Genomic DNA, 13,263 nt, shown 5'->3' with positions numbered 1-13,263 from the left:
CCTTAGCTCAGAGACTATAATAAAGCAGTAGCCAGATCTGCAGGCTGTAGTTTGCTCACCCAGCTCTAGGAAGTGACTTTACGTACAGTCCCAAGGATATGCAGTCTCTGCATAAGGAATGATCTGTCAGTCTAGAAAGAATCTTTTCACATGTACGTAAATCTCAGTAGCATTAGCCCATCTGCTTCTCTATGTTCTAGCAGAGAAGGGACACAGATGAAACAATGAGATTGCATAAGTGCCCTGCATGCTGCCCACTGGCTGTTACCCATACTTATTGCCATCTTTGAGGATTAGAACTAGTCCCTGGGACAGGCCTGAGAAGTAGAGAACTTATAGAACCACAACCAGTTAGGTTAAAATGCACCAATGGCCAAATATTAGATTGCTGTTCAGAACATTTTTCTCATTTTCCAAATGAATGCTAAAAATCCACATGGATGGTTATCATTTGTGGCCTATGTAGATCCCCAAGCAATCAAAGGGAAGTGAAGGTGTTATGAGATGGTCAAAGGGAAGACCTCTGGGTGACATACTCAGAAATGCCAACAGTGTCTCCAGTCAGCATCCTGTGTTAGGAAGCGGAGAGCGGTCCCTGAACTTGCATCTCCACAGCCACACATTCCCATGATTTATTACTTGACTTCAAAGTGGTTGATGGGGAAATGGCAGCAGTGTTGATGAAATGGACCCTCACATAGTTCAGTGATTCTACTTTGAGAATTGGAGAAAAGTTGTAAGAAAGCAAACCTTCAGATTTATCAAGTGCCGTTTCTGAATTTCAGTGATAATGTGTAAAAAGTAAAAGTATTTGGAAGGGACAAGAGGACACTTACTGATTTTAAGAAAGATGGAAGGAGGGGTCTTTGGGAAAGTCATTTTTGTTTCAAATACATGGAATCCTGTACCCCGCAAGGCTAGGGTTCAGCAGGGAAGGCAGCTTGAGAGCTCTCCCACCTCCAGTCTCCCATCCTATGAGTGCTTATGTTTCTGACACTGTATATTTCAGCTTCTTGGTTATTTTGTTATACAACCAGTGGAGGAGAAGGTATTGCTGCTTCTGGATCCCAACTTTGCCTGCATTGAATCCTTTTCTCCCATCTGGCTGCCGTGTTTATTAACTGAAGACCTCAAACCTCTGTATCTCCCCAACAGGGCTGCTGGTCACCCAGCCAGGTGGGAGGCCAGGAAGTGACCCCTACAGGCTTTCCCCCACCTCCTCACCAAGCAGCTCTGTGTCCTTTTCCTCTCCCTTGACATAGGTCTGAAGAAAGTTCAGAGCTATGTGGGAGGGTGCAACATCTAAGCAAGGCTCTGATGAGACCTCAGGGAGCTTGGACACACCTTCTATCCCTGTGTTTGCTCCCACACAGATGGGACATTCTGCCTGGGAAGGTGTGAGTTCCTGCTAATGCTTTGCATTTGGATATAGTCTTTCTGGGTGGATCGCTCCCCCCCGCTTTCTCTCTCTCTCTTTTTGTTTCCTCTCCATTCCCCTCATGTGCCCTTGTTTCTCTCCTTCCCTCCTCGTTTTTATTTTTATTTTTTTCTTTCATACCCCTCTCCTTCCCCTGATGGTTCACCACGGGTCCACATTCGTCCCTTCGCTCCCTTGCATTTGCTGCTGCCACCGCTGCTTCCTCCTCCTCTGACTTCAGGACGGGGCCTTCTTTATGGAGTTTGTCCGCAGCCCGCGCACAGCATCGTCTGCCTTCTACCCACAGGTCAGTCAAACTCTGAGGGCTCTGCAGCCCGTGCATGCCTGTCCCATCAGCAGAAGGCTTCTACTCAGCTCTGAACAGATAGACTTGGGCTGAAATTGAATTTGAAGAGCAGCTGAAATTGAATTTGGCCTGAGGTGTGCATTCCCTTCTGTCGGGTTGGTGGCGACAAAAGGGAATGCAAATGATGAATGCGGGAGAGCAGAGGAACCATCAGCATCGATGCTCTCGATGCTCGTGTTTCCCGAGTCTGCCTCTCTCTGCCACGTAGTTGCCACCAATTCTCTGCCACATCAGCAGCATCTTCCCTTTCAGGTGTTTTGTCCATCTAATAGAAGCAATGTGAAATATGCTTTCTTAAGAACTGAGCACTTACTTTTTTCCTCCTAATGCAACCTGAGAAATTCATAGCAGTGTGGCAGAAAGTGGTCAAAAACAGCAAACATTTATTAATAGGGCATATGCTTCATCATAGGTTTAACAATGGGTGACACTGGGCAGCTCGCCTCGCCTCTGGACTTCCCTTAACTAAATGAGTCCAAATAAAGGGTTTGGACCAGACCTCCATAGGCCTTCCAAGACTAAACAGTCTTTAGTTGCTCTGTGCCAAACACGTAGTATTCTCTCATCTCATTCTCACTACCTAACCTGTGAGTTAATTTATCGTAAGTTGATAACATGGAGAAATTGAAGGACAAAGAAGTTGTGCTTTACACAGTACAGGGTTGAGCTGGGATTTAAATCCAGGACCAACAGGCTTGACTCGTGACCCCTGCTACTGTTCTGACAGGACCTCGGGGAAGGGAAACCGGACTCTATGCTCTTTTTCAAGGCCCCTAAGTATACGAAATTGACTTAGTTACAGAGATTTGCAAGAATTGAGAGGGTTTAGGGATGCCTGAGTGGCTCAGTCGGCTAAGCATCTACCTTCGGCTCTGGTCATGATCCCGGGGTCCTGGGATGGAGTCCCACATCGGGCTCCCTGCTCACCGGGGAGCCTGCTTCTCCCTCTGCCTCTCTGCCTGGCATTCCCCCTGCTTGTACATTCTTTCTCTCTCTCTCTCTTTGGCAAATAAATAAAATCTTAAAAAAAAATAATTGACAGGGCTTATGCAGAGAGAGGGGGACTAAAGAGGACAGGACTTCGGAGGTTCAAAGGCAATGGTTAAGGGATCCCTATTTGGTGATATTCAGAAAGCCAATATTGATTTAGTCCTCACTCTGCCAGCTACTGTGCAAAGGGTTTTGCACACGCAGTCTTCACAACAGTCTGTGAGGTGTTGGTGTTATCACCCCATTTTCTAGATAAAGATACTGAGGCTTAATACATTACCTGGTCAAAGGCACACAAGTCATGAGTGGCTGAGCCCCTGCACCATTTAGCACTCTTACCTGGAGGGAAAGGGGGTAATGAGCATTGGAGTCTTCCCTTTCTTAAGAGGTCAGATGATGCTGTGCTTGTCTCTGCAGGTCTTCAGAGGTCTGCGCTTGTCTCTTCCCAGTGAGTTGTGTTACCCTGGGCAAATCCCGATGGGGATCTCTGAGTTCTAATCAAGAATCTCTGATCTCTGAGTGTGGGAGGCACGCTGCATTTTTGGTTTAAATCAAACTCAGGGTGGACTTATTAACCTTTTACTTTCTAACAAGAGACTCTGTTGTGAAAAGTTTTGGACTTGGATTAGAATTTAACATAAGAAAAATCAGCTGAGCCAGAAGGGAATTATTTTATAAGTCCCATAACAATGTAGCAGTCCACACAGCTTCACTTGGCGGATTTCCAGGTGAAACAAAAATGGACAAGTTCCCACAGTTGGAAATCATGTATAAAAATGAGCTGTTGGGAGAGGCACGTGAATAAAGTTTGTATTACCGACCAAGTGTGTTGTTAAGCTTACGCATAAATCAAAAGATTGTCTCTGCTCATATATAGTAAGGGATCCTCTATACTGACACAAAATGAGATTGTGCTCAGTTTGTTTTTGTTTGGTTTATTTATTATTGTTGTGTTAAAATATACGTAACATGGAATTTGCTGTGTTTGTTTTCTGCCATGATGTGTGGAGAGTGGAGAGGGGCACTGGAGTCAGAGGGCTCCTTTCAGATTTCGTCTTCAGCACTGTACCGGGGAGCTGCTTTAGGCATGTGAATTAACCTCCTGAGCCTCAGTTTCCTCATTTGAATAAAAATATCTTCCTTGTAGGGTAGTTTTGAGGATTATAAAGAATATGCATTTTTCAACAACTTCAAGGGAATGAAATCCCATAAAGCATTTTTCTGTTCACTGAGCAGTTAAGTAACAGGTCAAGGACAACTAGATAACTAGAAGAGCCCTACATATTTGGAAACTAGGTAACACGCTTCTAATAATGCCTGAGGCAGGGACAATATCGCAGGCTGCATGGGATGCAGCTGGCTACTGGCTGGGATTAGCATAGGATTCCTACCGTGCCAGGTTTCTGTGTCCATTTCGGACAGCTGCTTATTAGAGCCTATTTGCCATTCCAGCAGCCTCTGCTCTCCACCCCAATTCCCAGACCAGGAACTGCAAAGAATGGGTCATGAGCTCCTTAAGAGAATGGTGCTACGTGTTAAAAGACTGTCACTCCCTACTGAGCACCTGTGTGACTCAGTTGGTTGGACATCTGCCTTCAGCTCAGGTCGTGATCCTGGGGTCTGGGGATCGAGCCCTGCATCGGGCTCTCTGCCCAGTGGGGAGCCTGCTTCTCCCTCTCCCTCTGCTTGCCACACTCTCTTTCTCTGTCAAATAAATAGATTTTTTAAAAAATCTTAAAAAAAAATAAAATAAAAACAGTGTGTAGGCTCTGGCATCAGACTGGTTGTGAGCCTTTTGGCAGCTGCAGTAACCTCCCTGAACCTCAGGTTTCTCATCTGTAGAATGGGACTAATCATGTTTTCTTTGTAGGCTTGCTCTGAAAGGGAACTGAGATGAAGCTTCTGTGTGGTTAGTTTGGACCCTGCCACGTAGTACATTCCCCCGTACGTGTATCTGTGTGTGGGAGAGGGGAGGGAGGACAGGGGCTGAGGGTACCAGGTAGTGACCCAGCTTGATCGGGCCATCAGCTGTTTTCCCTGAGTGTGTGTGTGTGTGTGCGTGCATAAAAATGCACTGGCCCTGGGTGACATCTCCTGCGCCTTTTATCTCTGAAATTCGGGATGACCCTGTAGGACCTCGCAATGTAAGTCCTCCAGCTCTGAGTTGCCAGGATGTTGCCTGTGATTTTTGCCCTTCACAACAGCTTTCTACCAACAAGGGGTTCTTTCTGGCCAAGGGGGTAGGAGGGCATCACCCAGACTCTGACTCTGCTCAGGGAAGAAGGTGCCTATAAAATTAAAACAGACAGCAATGTTCAGAGGGTTCCAGGTAACAGGGCTGTGCACCAGCCTTGGAAACGAGTTCTTTTTGCCACCAATTCATCATTCTAATGATAATGAACATGTCACTCTATCTGATAACCGGAATGGAGCTACACAGTGCTTTCTGTGCCCTGCTCTCTGGAAATTGATTTTCATCATCACAAACTGACACAAGCATTTGGAAGGCATGAGAAGCCCTTGGTAATGAAATTTTCCTCAGAATTCAGCCGGTATCTTTAGTCTGTGGTTTGGAGCTGGAGGGAATATCATGGTCAAGGGGACAAGCTCCTGCCACCTGAGGCCTGAGCTGCTGGTAGGCTTTCTTCCCTCCCCCATCTTCTGACCCCAGCCAGTTACTCTCAAAGCAGGCATGGGTCTCAGGGGCTCACCCCAGCAAGGACTCACTTCCTTTTCTATCACCAGTCCTCCACCCCCAGTCCCTGTGACCATTTCTCACGCTGGTCCTGAAGGAGCTTCCAGCGTGGTCTCCTTGCTTCCATCCTGGCTCTTGGCAGTCTGTTTCCCAGCCCAGGGTTTTGCTGTAATGGAACACCATAGACTAGGGGCTTAAGGGGTGCATTGGCTTCTTCGAGTTTTGGAGGCTGAAAAGTCCAAAATCAAGGTGCCAACACATTCGCTTCCTGGTGAGGGTTTCTTTCTGGCTTGCAGATGGCCGCCTTCTCTTATGTCTTCAGGTGGCAGATATAGAGAGCTGTGGTCTCTCCTCTTTTTACAAAGACATTAATCCCATCATGACTTTACCCTCATGGCCTCATCTAAACCTAATCAGTTCCCAAAGGCCCCACCCCCAAATATAATCACATAGGGTTTAGGGCTTCAACATGTGAATTTTGGGGGCACATATTCAGTCCTTAACATGTGGCTTTTTTTCCTTTAGGATAAAGGCCAAAATCCTTATGATGGCCTGGAAGGGCCTGCATGATCAAGGCTCTCCCTCCCTTTCCAGCCTCATCATGTCATCCTCTTCGACTCCAACGACAAGAGCCTTTTTCCACACTGCTGTAGGCACTAGGTTTCCACCCACAGTGCCTTGGCATGCACTGTTCCCTCTGTGCCTGATTAACTCCTAGCCATCTAATCAAATCCTACATCTTAAAGATTCATACAGCTCCCATGCCCCTCCTTTCCGCTCTTCTCCTGGTTCCACTTCTGTGTTTGTATGGCTGGGATTTGATTAGTGCCCAACTTCATGTGACTGTAGGCCTGTAAGCTCCCATAGGGCAGCTGCCATGTCTGTGTTGCTCACCATTGATTCTTCAACACCCTGCCTGGCATTTGGGAGGAGCTCAGTAAGTACTGCCTGAGATACACTAATGGGGGAGATAGACACGAAAATGTTTATTTGAACAATGGAACAACAACAACAACAAAAAAACCCTTTTCTGTGGATAAATTAATTTCTTTTCTATGGAACCATTTTGGCTTAAGTATGCGGGGGATTGGAAAAGGCTCCTAGTCCCCAGCAGGTGTGCCCTGTGATGGCCCCAGAGATGCTCCCATAGGCCCCTAGGCTGTTGCAGAGTGCACTTTGAAGCCACAGCTGTTAGGGCCCCAGTTTTTGGCATGCTTGTGGGAGCCCAGGGAAGTCAGAGTCAGTGACCAAAAGTGGACTTTTTACCCTTTGATCTGTTTTCTCTCTTTGGAGACAAGAGTGAACAAAAGGCTCATGTCCTTGGGGGGTTAGTTCCACCCTCCCCCCAGAGGACCTTAGGGTCATATTAATCAACCATTGCCCTCACCTAAACTCTTCACCATCAGTCAGGCTCTTATCAGAAATCTCTGTGCAAGGCTTTTGCCATGAGCACAGTTTTACCTGCAGGACATTCATTTCATTCCCAGCTCCTGAAAACATGTTCAGCCTTGCTGTGCATTTTTAACTCTTGAAGTGGTTGCAAATACTTAAAAATCAGGAAATTTCATACAGATACACAGGTTTCTGTTTTCTATTATAAAATAACCTAGATGTGGGTCCTGGTTTCCTTCCCAGCAGTGTGGCCTTTCCTTTTTTTTTGGTAATAGCCAGCTGTGCCAATATATATCAATAGTCCCTATACATATTTTCATTTGCCACCTTTGCTGTAGAACAGTGTTGTCCACTAGAACTTTCTGTCATGGCGGAAGTGTTCTGTATCCGTGCTGTCCAATACAGCATTTGACAAGAGACTGGTGCAACTGAGGAACTGAATTTTACATTTTATTTTAATTTATATTTGAATAGCCACAAATAGCTAGTAGTCACTGTATTGCTTGGAACAGGTCTAAACATTTAAAATGTTACCATTGAAGTACTTATGGATACTCTAGAATGTCACATTTTTCCCTACCCTTGTTTACTTTTTCCTCATTTTTTTCTATCCTTGTTCACTGGATTTTCTCATACATTTATTTGATCTTATTGTATGTCTATTTGTTGATAATCTCTTCCTTTTTCTTTTTTTTTTTTTAGAGTGGTGCTGAGATATGAAAATATAAATAACCATTCAGAGTCAGGGGCTAGGATGGACGTATGAAAGAGGGAGGCTGTACCTGTGGAGAAAATGTGGTTCAGTTGAGATCAGAAATCCCAAGCTCCTCCTAGGCATAGGGCTGTCCTAACATGGGCATTCCTTGTCTATTGTCTGTTTTTCCTTCCCACACCCAGATGGCAAGCTCCATGAGGGCAGGGGGGCAGAGGTTTGATTTGGAAGGATATTCCAGGGGCACCTGGGTGGTTGGGTGGTTGCCTTTGGCTCAGGTCATGATCCCAGAGTCCTGGGATCAAGCCCCACACTGGGCTCACTGATGAGCAGGAAGCCTGCTTCTCCCTCACCCTCGCCCCCTGCTTTTGTCCGTCTCTTGCTGTGTCTCTCTCTCTCTGTCAAATAAATAAAATAAAATAAAAGATATTCCATCCTTCCCTGATATTATAAACCTTGGGAAACCTGGCTATGGGGCTGAGAGTTATTCCCAAGCTCTCTGAATATGAGATTCTGTCATGGGTCCCTTTATGATGCCTCTAAATGCCCTAAAGGAGCCAGGTGAGGGGAAACCAGGAACGCCACTTAGCCCACTTTGTCTTCAGAAAAGACAAAGCAGTATGTTCTGTCTGCCACCCTCGAGGTACAGTTAGAGAGCTGGGCTGGCAGATGTGGCAGCTTCCTGGTGACTGATGGTCTTCCAGCATCAGAAAGTGGGGCTGTGACAGGCACACGAGTTGGAGGTTCCTTGGGGGTGCCTGTTGTGGATGGTGCGAACCTCTAGGTCATCCCTGGTGGAGCTTCATCCCTCATCTTCTCCTACGGCTTCAGGTGTATGGGAAGGGGAATGGGACTGGGGATTGGTGTTGCTGATGAGGGTTGGTTTGTTTAATTAACTAAATACCAGACTTTATTGGGTTTCACCAGCTTTTCTGTTAATGTTCTTTTTCTGTTCCAGGCTCTAGTCCAGGGGCACCAAGTTGCATTTAGTTGCATTTAGGACTCTCCATTGTCCTCTGATTTGTGACAGTTTCTCAGTCTTTCCTTGTTTTTGTTTTTTTAACAATGTGGAGAGTCTTGAGGAGCCCTGGCTAGATACCCTGTAGAATGCCTCTGAATCTGGGCTGGCTTGATGTTTTTCTTCTGGTGGAGTTATGGATTCTTGACAAGAATAGCTCAGTGGTGAAGTATGCTTCTCCTCACATCATACTAGGGGGTCCATGGGATCCACACAACATCATTGGTTACAGGAGCCTTCATCACTTGGTGTTGTAGTATTTGTCAGCGATCTCCATTATGAAGTTACTGTTTTTCCCTTCCTATACTCTGTTCTTGAAGCAAGTCCCTAATAGTAGCTTACTCAAAAGAGGATGGAGAGATTCACCTGCAGCTCCTGGAGGTGGGGGTGTCTATGCAGTTTACATGGAACCCCTCTGTAAGGAGGATTTGGAATAAGGTTCTTAAAATGGAGTTGCCTCTGGGGTGCCTGGCTGGCTCAGTTGGGAGAGCATGTGACTCTTGATCTCCAGGTTGTGAGTTTGAGACCCACTTTGGGTGCAGGGACTACTTTAAAAGTAAAAAAATAAATAAATAAATAAATTTTTTTAATAAATGGAGTTGCATCCAACACCAAGCACCTCCCACCACTTGCCTTTTCTAGGCCTCTGTGCAAATTCTGCCCTTCTGTCCGTCCAACTTTCCTTGTCTTTCTGCTCATTCCAGAAAGGTCCTTCAGGTGGGTTACGGCAGTAAATGCAATCTCCAGAATAAAATGTGACTAAATGAGGAAATGTAGGAAAAGAAAAACTTAAGATAGGATATCATCTGAGGTCTTATAAATTATCTAGGGTTTAATGCTAAATTCAGCTCTGAACTATCTGGGAGCCAAAGAAAAGTGGGAAACATCTATTCTAGGATTCAGAGTGGTCATAAGGTAAAGGCAAACCATTTGCCCAGGAGAAGCATAATCTTTCATGGTATTAAGTTCTAAGCAGTCTCCTGAAAGATGGACATTATACGATATAGTGCAGGGGGTCAGGAAACTATGGGGCAAATCTGACCCACATCTGCTTTTGTAAATAATTCTTACTGGAACAGAGCCACACCCATTCATCTACATTATTGGGCTGCTTCTGTCCTTACTGAATTGAGTAGTTTCAACAGGGCCCTGTAGCCCACAAAATCTAAAATAATTACTCTCTGCTCCTTTACAAGAAATGTTTGCCAATTTCTGATTCAGAGGGCCTGCTAAAATAAAGCAATAGGAATCATGTAAATTTCCGGCAGTTTAGGCTGGTGGGGCAATTCTCAGGTGCTGTAGATGAGAGTTAATCCCGCTATAGGTGTCTGGAAGGTAGGACCTAAGAGCTGGGTCTAGCCCCCGTCAATTAGCTTCTTCTCTTTTAATTTTTTTTAAAATTTTATTTCTTTGAGAGAAAGAGAGCACATGAGAGGGGAGAGGTCAGAGGGAGAAACAGACTCTCTGCTGAGCAGGGAGCCCGATGTGGGACTTGATCCCAGAACTCTAGAATCATGACCTGAGCCTAAGGCAGTTGCTTAACCAACTGAGCCACCCAGGCGCCCTTCTCATTTAATTTTATGGTCTAGTACCTGTTTCTAAGTCTTGCTGGTTAGAGGAAGATGGTGATTGGTAATTGTAAGCTGCTTCTTGCTGCATTTCTCTGTGTATTTATGGCGCTAGCAAAGTCTGTGTGGTCTTTTTTGGAAATCATTGAGCCTGATGTAGGAGAATGGTTCTTTAAGAACTGGTGGCTACTTTGTTTCCCAGGGTGCATTCGGTTGTATCTGGAGGTATTTTTTATTGTCACAACTGAAAATGGAGGGCTTGGGGGGCTGGTGTTACCAGCATCTAGTAGGTGAAGGCAGGGTTGCTGTTCAACATCTTATAAGGTACAGGACAGTCCACCCAAAGACTCATCTGGCTTTTAGTGGCAATGGTGCCAAGGTTGGGACACCTCATTTTAGAAGGAGTGATTTTTACAACATCCAACAAAATGTTTGATAATAGAAGGCTCCATTCTGAAGTACTTAAGAAACCCATATAAGAGGGACTAGGAGTCAGATTTTTCCTGGAGTGCTCTGGAAGTGCTGTTCTCTCCAGGTATCTGCTGTGGGGTACAGGACAGCCCTTCTAGGTGAACAGGTCATAGTCCTGTGCTCTTAAGATGTTTAAAGGGAATGAGACCAATAAAATATTACATGAAGCAAAAATTGGCAGCTGCCAGGAGGGGGTTATAGAGATCCAAAGTAGAGAGTGAGAGAGATGGTTTTCCTTTGGGAGCTGGGGTGAGAGTGAGTCAGAAGACATTTTACTGAGCGAGCAGCATTTGAAATAGCCCTTAAGATGATGGGTTTTTAGCTTACGGTTGTAGGGAAGGACACCTCGAGTCGGCGGAGCACAGACAGGATTAAACACACGGGGTCTGATTTGGCTGGAAATGTGTATGTGGGTGAGTAGCCAGCTGTGCAGGGCCATCACCAACCAGGGCTGTTTGTGCTGGACCCGCAGGGCTCTGCAAGTTTGGTAGCTCATAGGGAGATCTGAAAGATTTCAGAGTCATGGAGCGATGGGATTAGAACTGGTTTTTTTTTAGGAGGATAAAAATGGAGGTTGCTGGCAGGTAGGGTCTTCAGGGACGAGAGGCTGCAGTTGGTGGAGTCAGGTGGGAGACTGTTACAGCCTCTCCTGGGAGAACAGGCATGATGTGGAAATACATGTGAATCGGCCGAGGCGAGGCTGCAGAACTAGGCCTCTCTTTAGAGGTGAAGCTAGAGAAGGAAGGGAGCTACCAGATGCCCCTGAGGATTGAGCCTGGACACTTAGAAGGTTGATGTCCTGCTGACAGACGCAGGAAAGGAAGGTTGGGGTAGCAAAGGGTAAGCCATGGTGAGGGAGGGTGTTTGCTAGGATATTCACCTGTTTGTCTCTAATTGTATTCTCTCTCTCCCACTTCTCAGTCTCACAGGAGTGCTGCCTTTCTTACTATTTCTGTGGAGATTTTTTTTTTTAGTGTAAATATGTGACTTGAGTCAGGTGCTGGAGCCATTTTTTTGGTTCTGGGGATTTACTGTGAATGGCAATTTCCTATCAGCCGTGGTGTGGGGTGCAGGAATTCCCATGGCTCTGATAGAAGGCAGCCCACATGAGACTGGGCTGGGCTCCTTTAGCTCTTCACCACGAACCACTGAGGGTTACGAAGGAGAGAGGAATGGGGAGGATCACATATATAAATAGCCTTAAAGAATTTCGTTGTTTTGTTCATTTTCAAATCTCCTTTAGGTGTCTGTGGACCAGACAGCTACCCCAGTGCTGGACAGCACCAGTTTGGGGGTAAGCACAAGCCAGTCTGTGGACAGAGGCAACAGCCAGGCCTTTGGGAACTCCCAGAACTCAGGGGAACAGAGCTTCCCCTCTGCAAACTCCAGTGACAGCAGGTGAGACTCAGAATGTCCAAACTAATGCACTGGGGAGGCACTGGGGAGGGTCTGGCCTCAGAGGCTGTGGAGGATGAGAGTCCAGAGTCCCAGGTCCACTATCTGACTCAGCTGTGAGTTCTACCTGGAAACCTGGGGCACTCAGGTCGTAGCGGTACCTGTTTGATGGGGCTGAGGATCTGTGTCCTGCCTTCCTTCCTGGATAGCTGACAGGTGCCTACAGAGACACAGGGAAGTATCAGGCATTGTGTAGGAGTGGGCTTTGGGAAGGGATCCTGGACCCAGTCTATCCTGTTGAGTGTGGCACACCTGGTGCCTGACTATGGACAATGAGTATCTGCAGCTTGAAGAAATGAACAGCAGATGAGTGGCTGGTTGTGCCCCAACCATGGCTGTCCTTTTCCTATTCCTGAGTATCTGAGGAAAAAAGAAGCTGCTTTGGACCTCATTTACTTGAGAAAGTTAGCCCCAGATTTTATTACGATTTGTCACATCTGAAAAACAACTTTTTGATTTCCTTCCCAGCAGTGTTAGCCTTCTAATATTCTGCCCAGGCTGTTCTGGTTGCCTCACTGTCCTGCAACCTGAGCAGTCCTTGGTGCAATGGTTTTAGATGTGACTTTTGCATGCCTTTATCCGAGAGCAAAAGGGCCCCTGCGGCAGCTCACCTGGCTGGCCCCTGCCAGCGGCCACCCACTTTCCTTTCTGTCCCGTGGTCTGCCAGTTTTCCCTGCCTCTGGTACAGGGCACCTCACTCACTCTGGCCAGGAGGGCTGAGGATCACTTCAGAGGCAGCAGGCAGCCTGGACTTCTTTAGTCTCTTTTGTCCCTCCAGGCCCATATCCCCATCAAGCCTGGCTGATTTTTCGGCTCTGGACGTGGAGGAGAGTGGAGGGAGTGAATTTCTCTGCTTCCTCATTAAGTGGCAGGTTTTGTTCTGCTTTTGGAAGAAAAGAGGAACTGGGGATTCTTGGGCTGGAGATGAGAAGACCAGAAGTGACACAAATCAGGACCAATGATGAAAATGACAAAGAACAGGTCCCATTTTGTGATGAAGAACTGACTAGCAGTTGGTACTGCCCCTGGGAAATGGGCTGCATAGAGGAGCTAAGTTCTCTGCCATCGAAGATGTTCCTGCAGGTGGGACAGCCTCTTGTTTGGACTCTTGTAGTGGGGACTCAGGACTTAGAAGGAAGTTCACTTCATGGGGGAGTGGGTGGTGTCTTCACAGGCTT

The 13,263-nt window shown here is 46.4% G+C and overlaps 1 protein-coding gene across 3 annotated transcripts in view; it reads left to right on the top strand.

Moving 5' to 3' along the window:
* Positions 1-13,263, top strand: part of LOC111160011 (DEP domain containing 5) — a 137,305-nt gene that overhangs the window by 102,288 nt on the left and 21,754 nt on the right. For 2 of the 3 annotated variants that reach the window (XM_022522781.1, XM_022522782.1), the window contains exon 30: positions 11,874-12,028. In XM_022522781.1, coding sequence (XP_022378489.1) covers positions 11,874-12,028 — 155 coding nt within the window. Of the gene's footprint in view, positions 1-1,658; positions 1,725-11,873; positions 12,029-13,263 lie in introns of all 3 variants that reach the window. The other variant, XM_022522780.1, reaches the window with a different exon arrangement.

This window comes from Enhydra lutris, unplaced genomic scaffold, assembly GCF_002288905.1.
Source record: "Enhydra lutris kenyoni isolate GAN:26980312 unplaced genomic scaffold, ASM228890v2 scaffoldscaffold73, whole genome shotgun sequence".
Classification (NCBI taxonomy): domain Eukaryota; kingdom Metazoa; phylum Chordata; class Mammalia; order Carnivora; family Mustelidae; genus Enhydra; species Enhydra lutris.
This window is presented reverse-complemented; position numbering and strand designations above follow the sequence as displayed.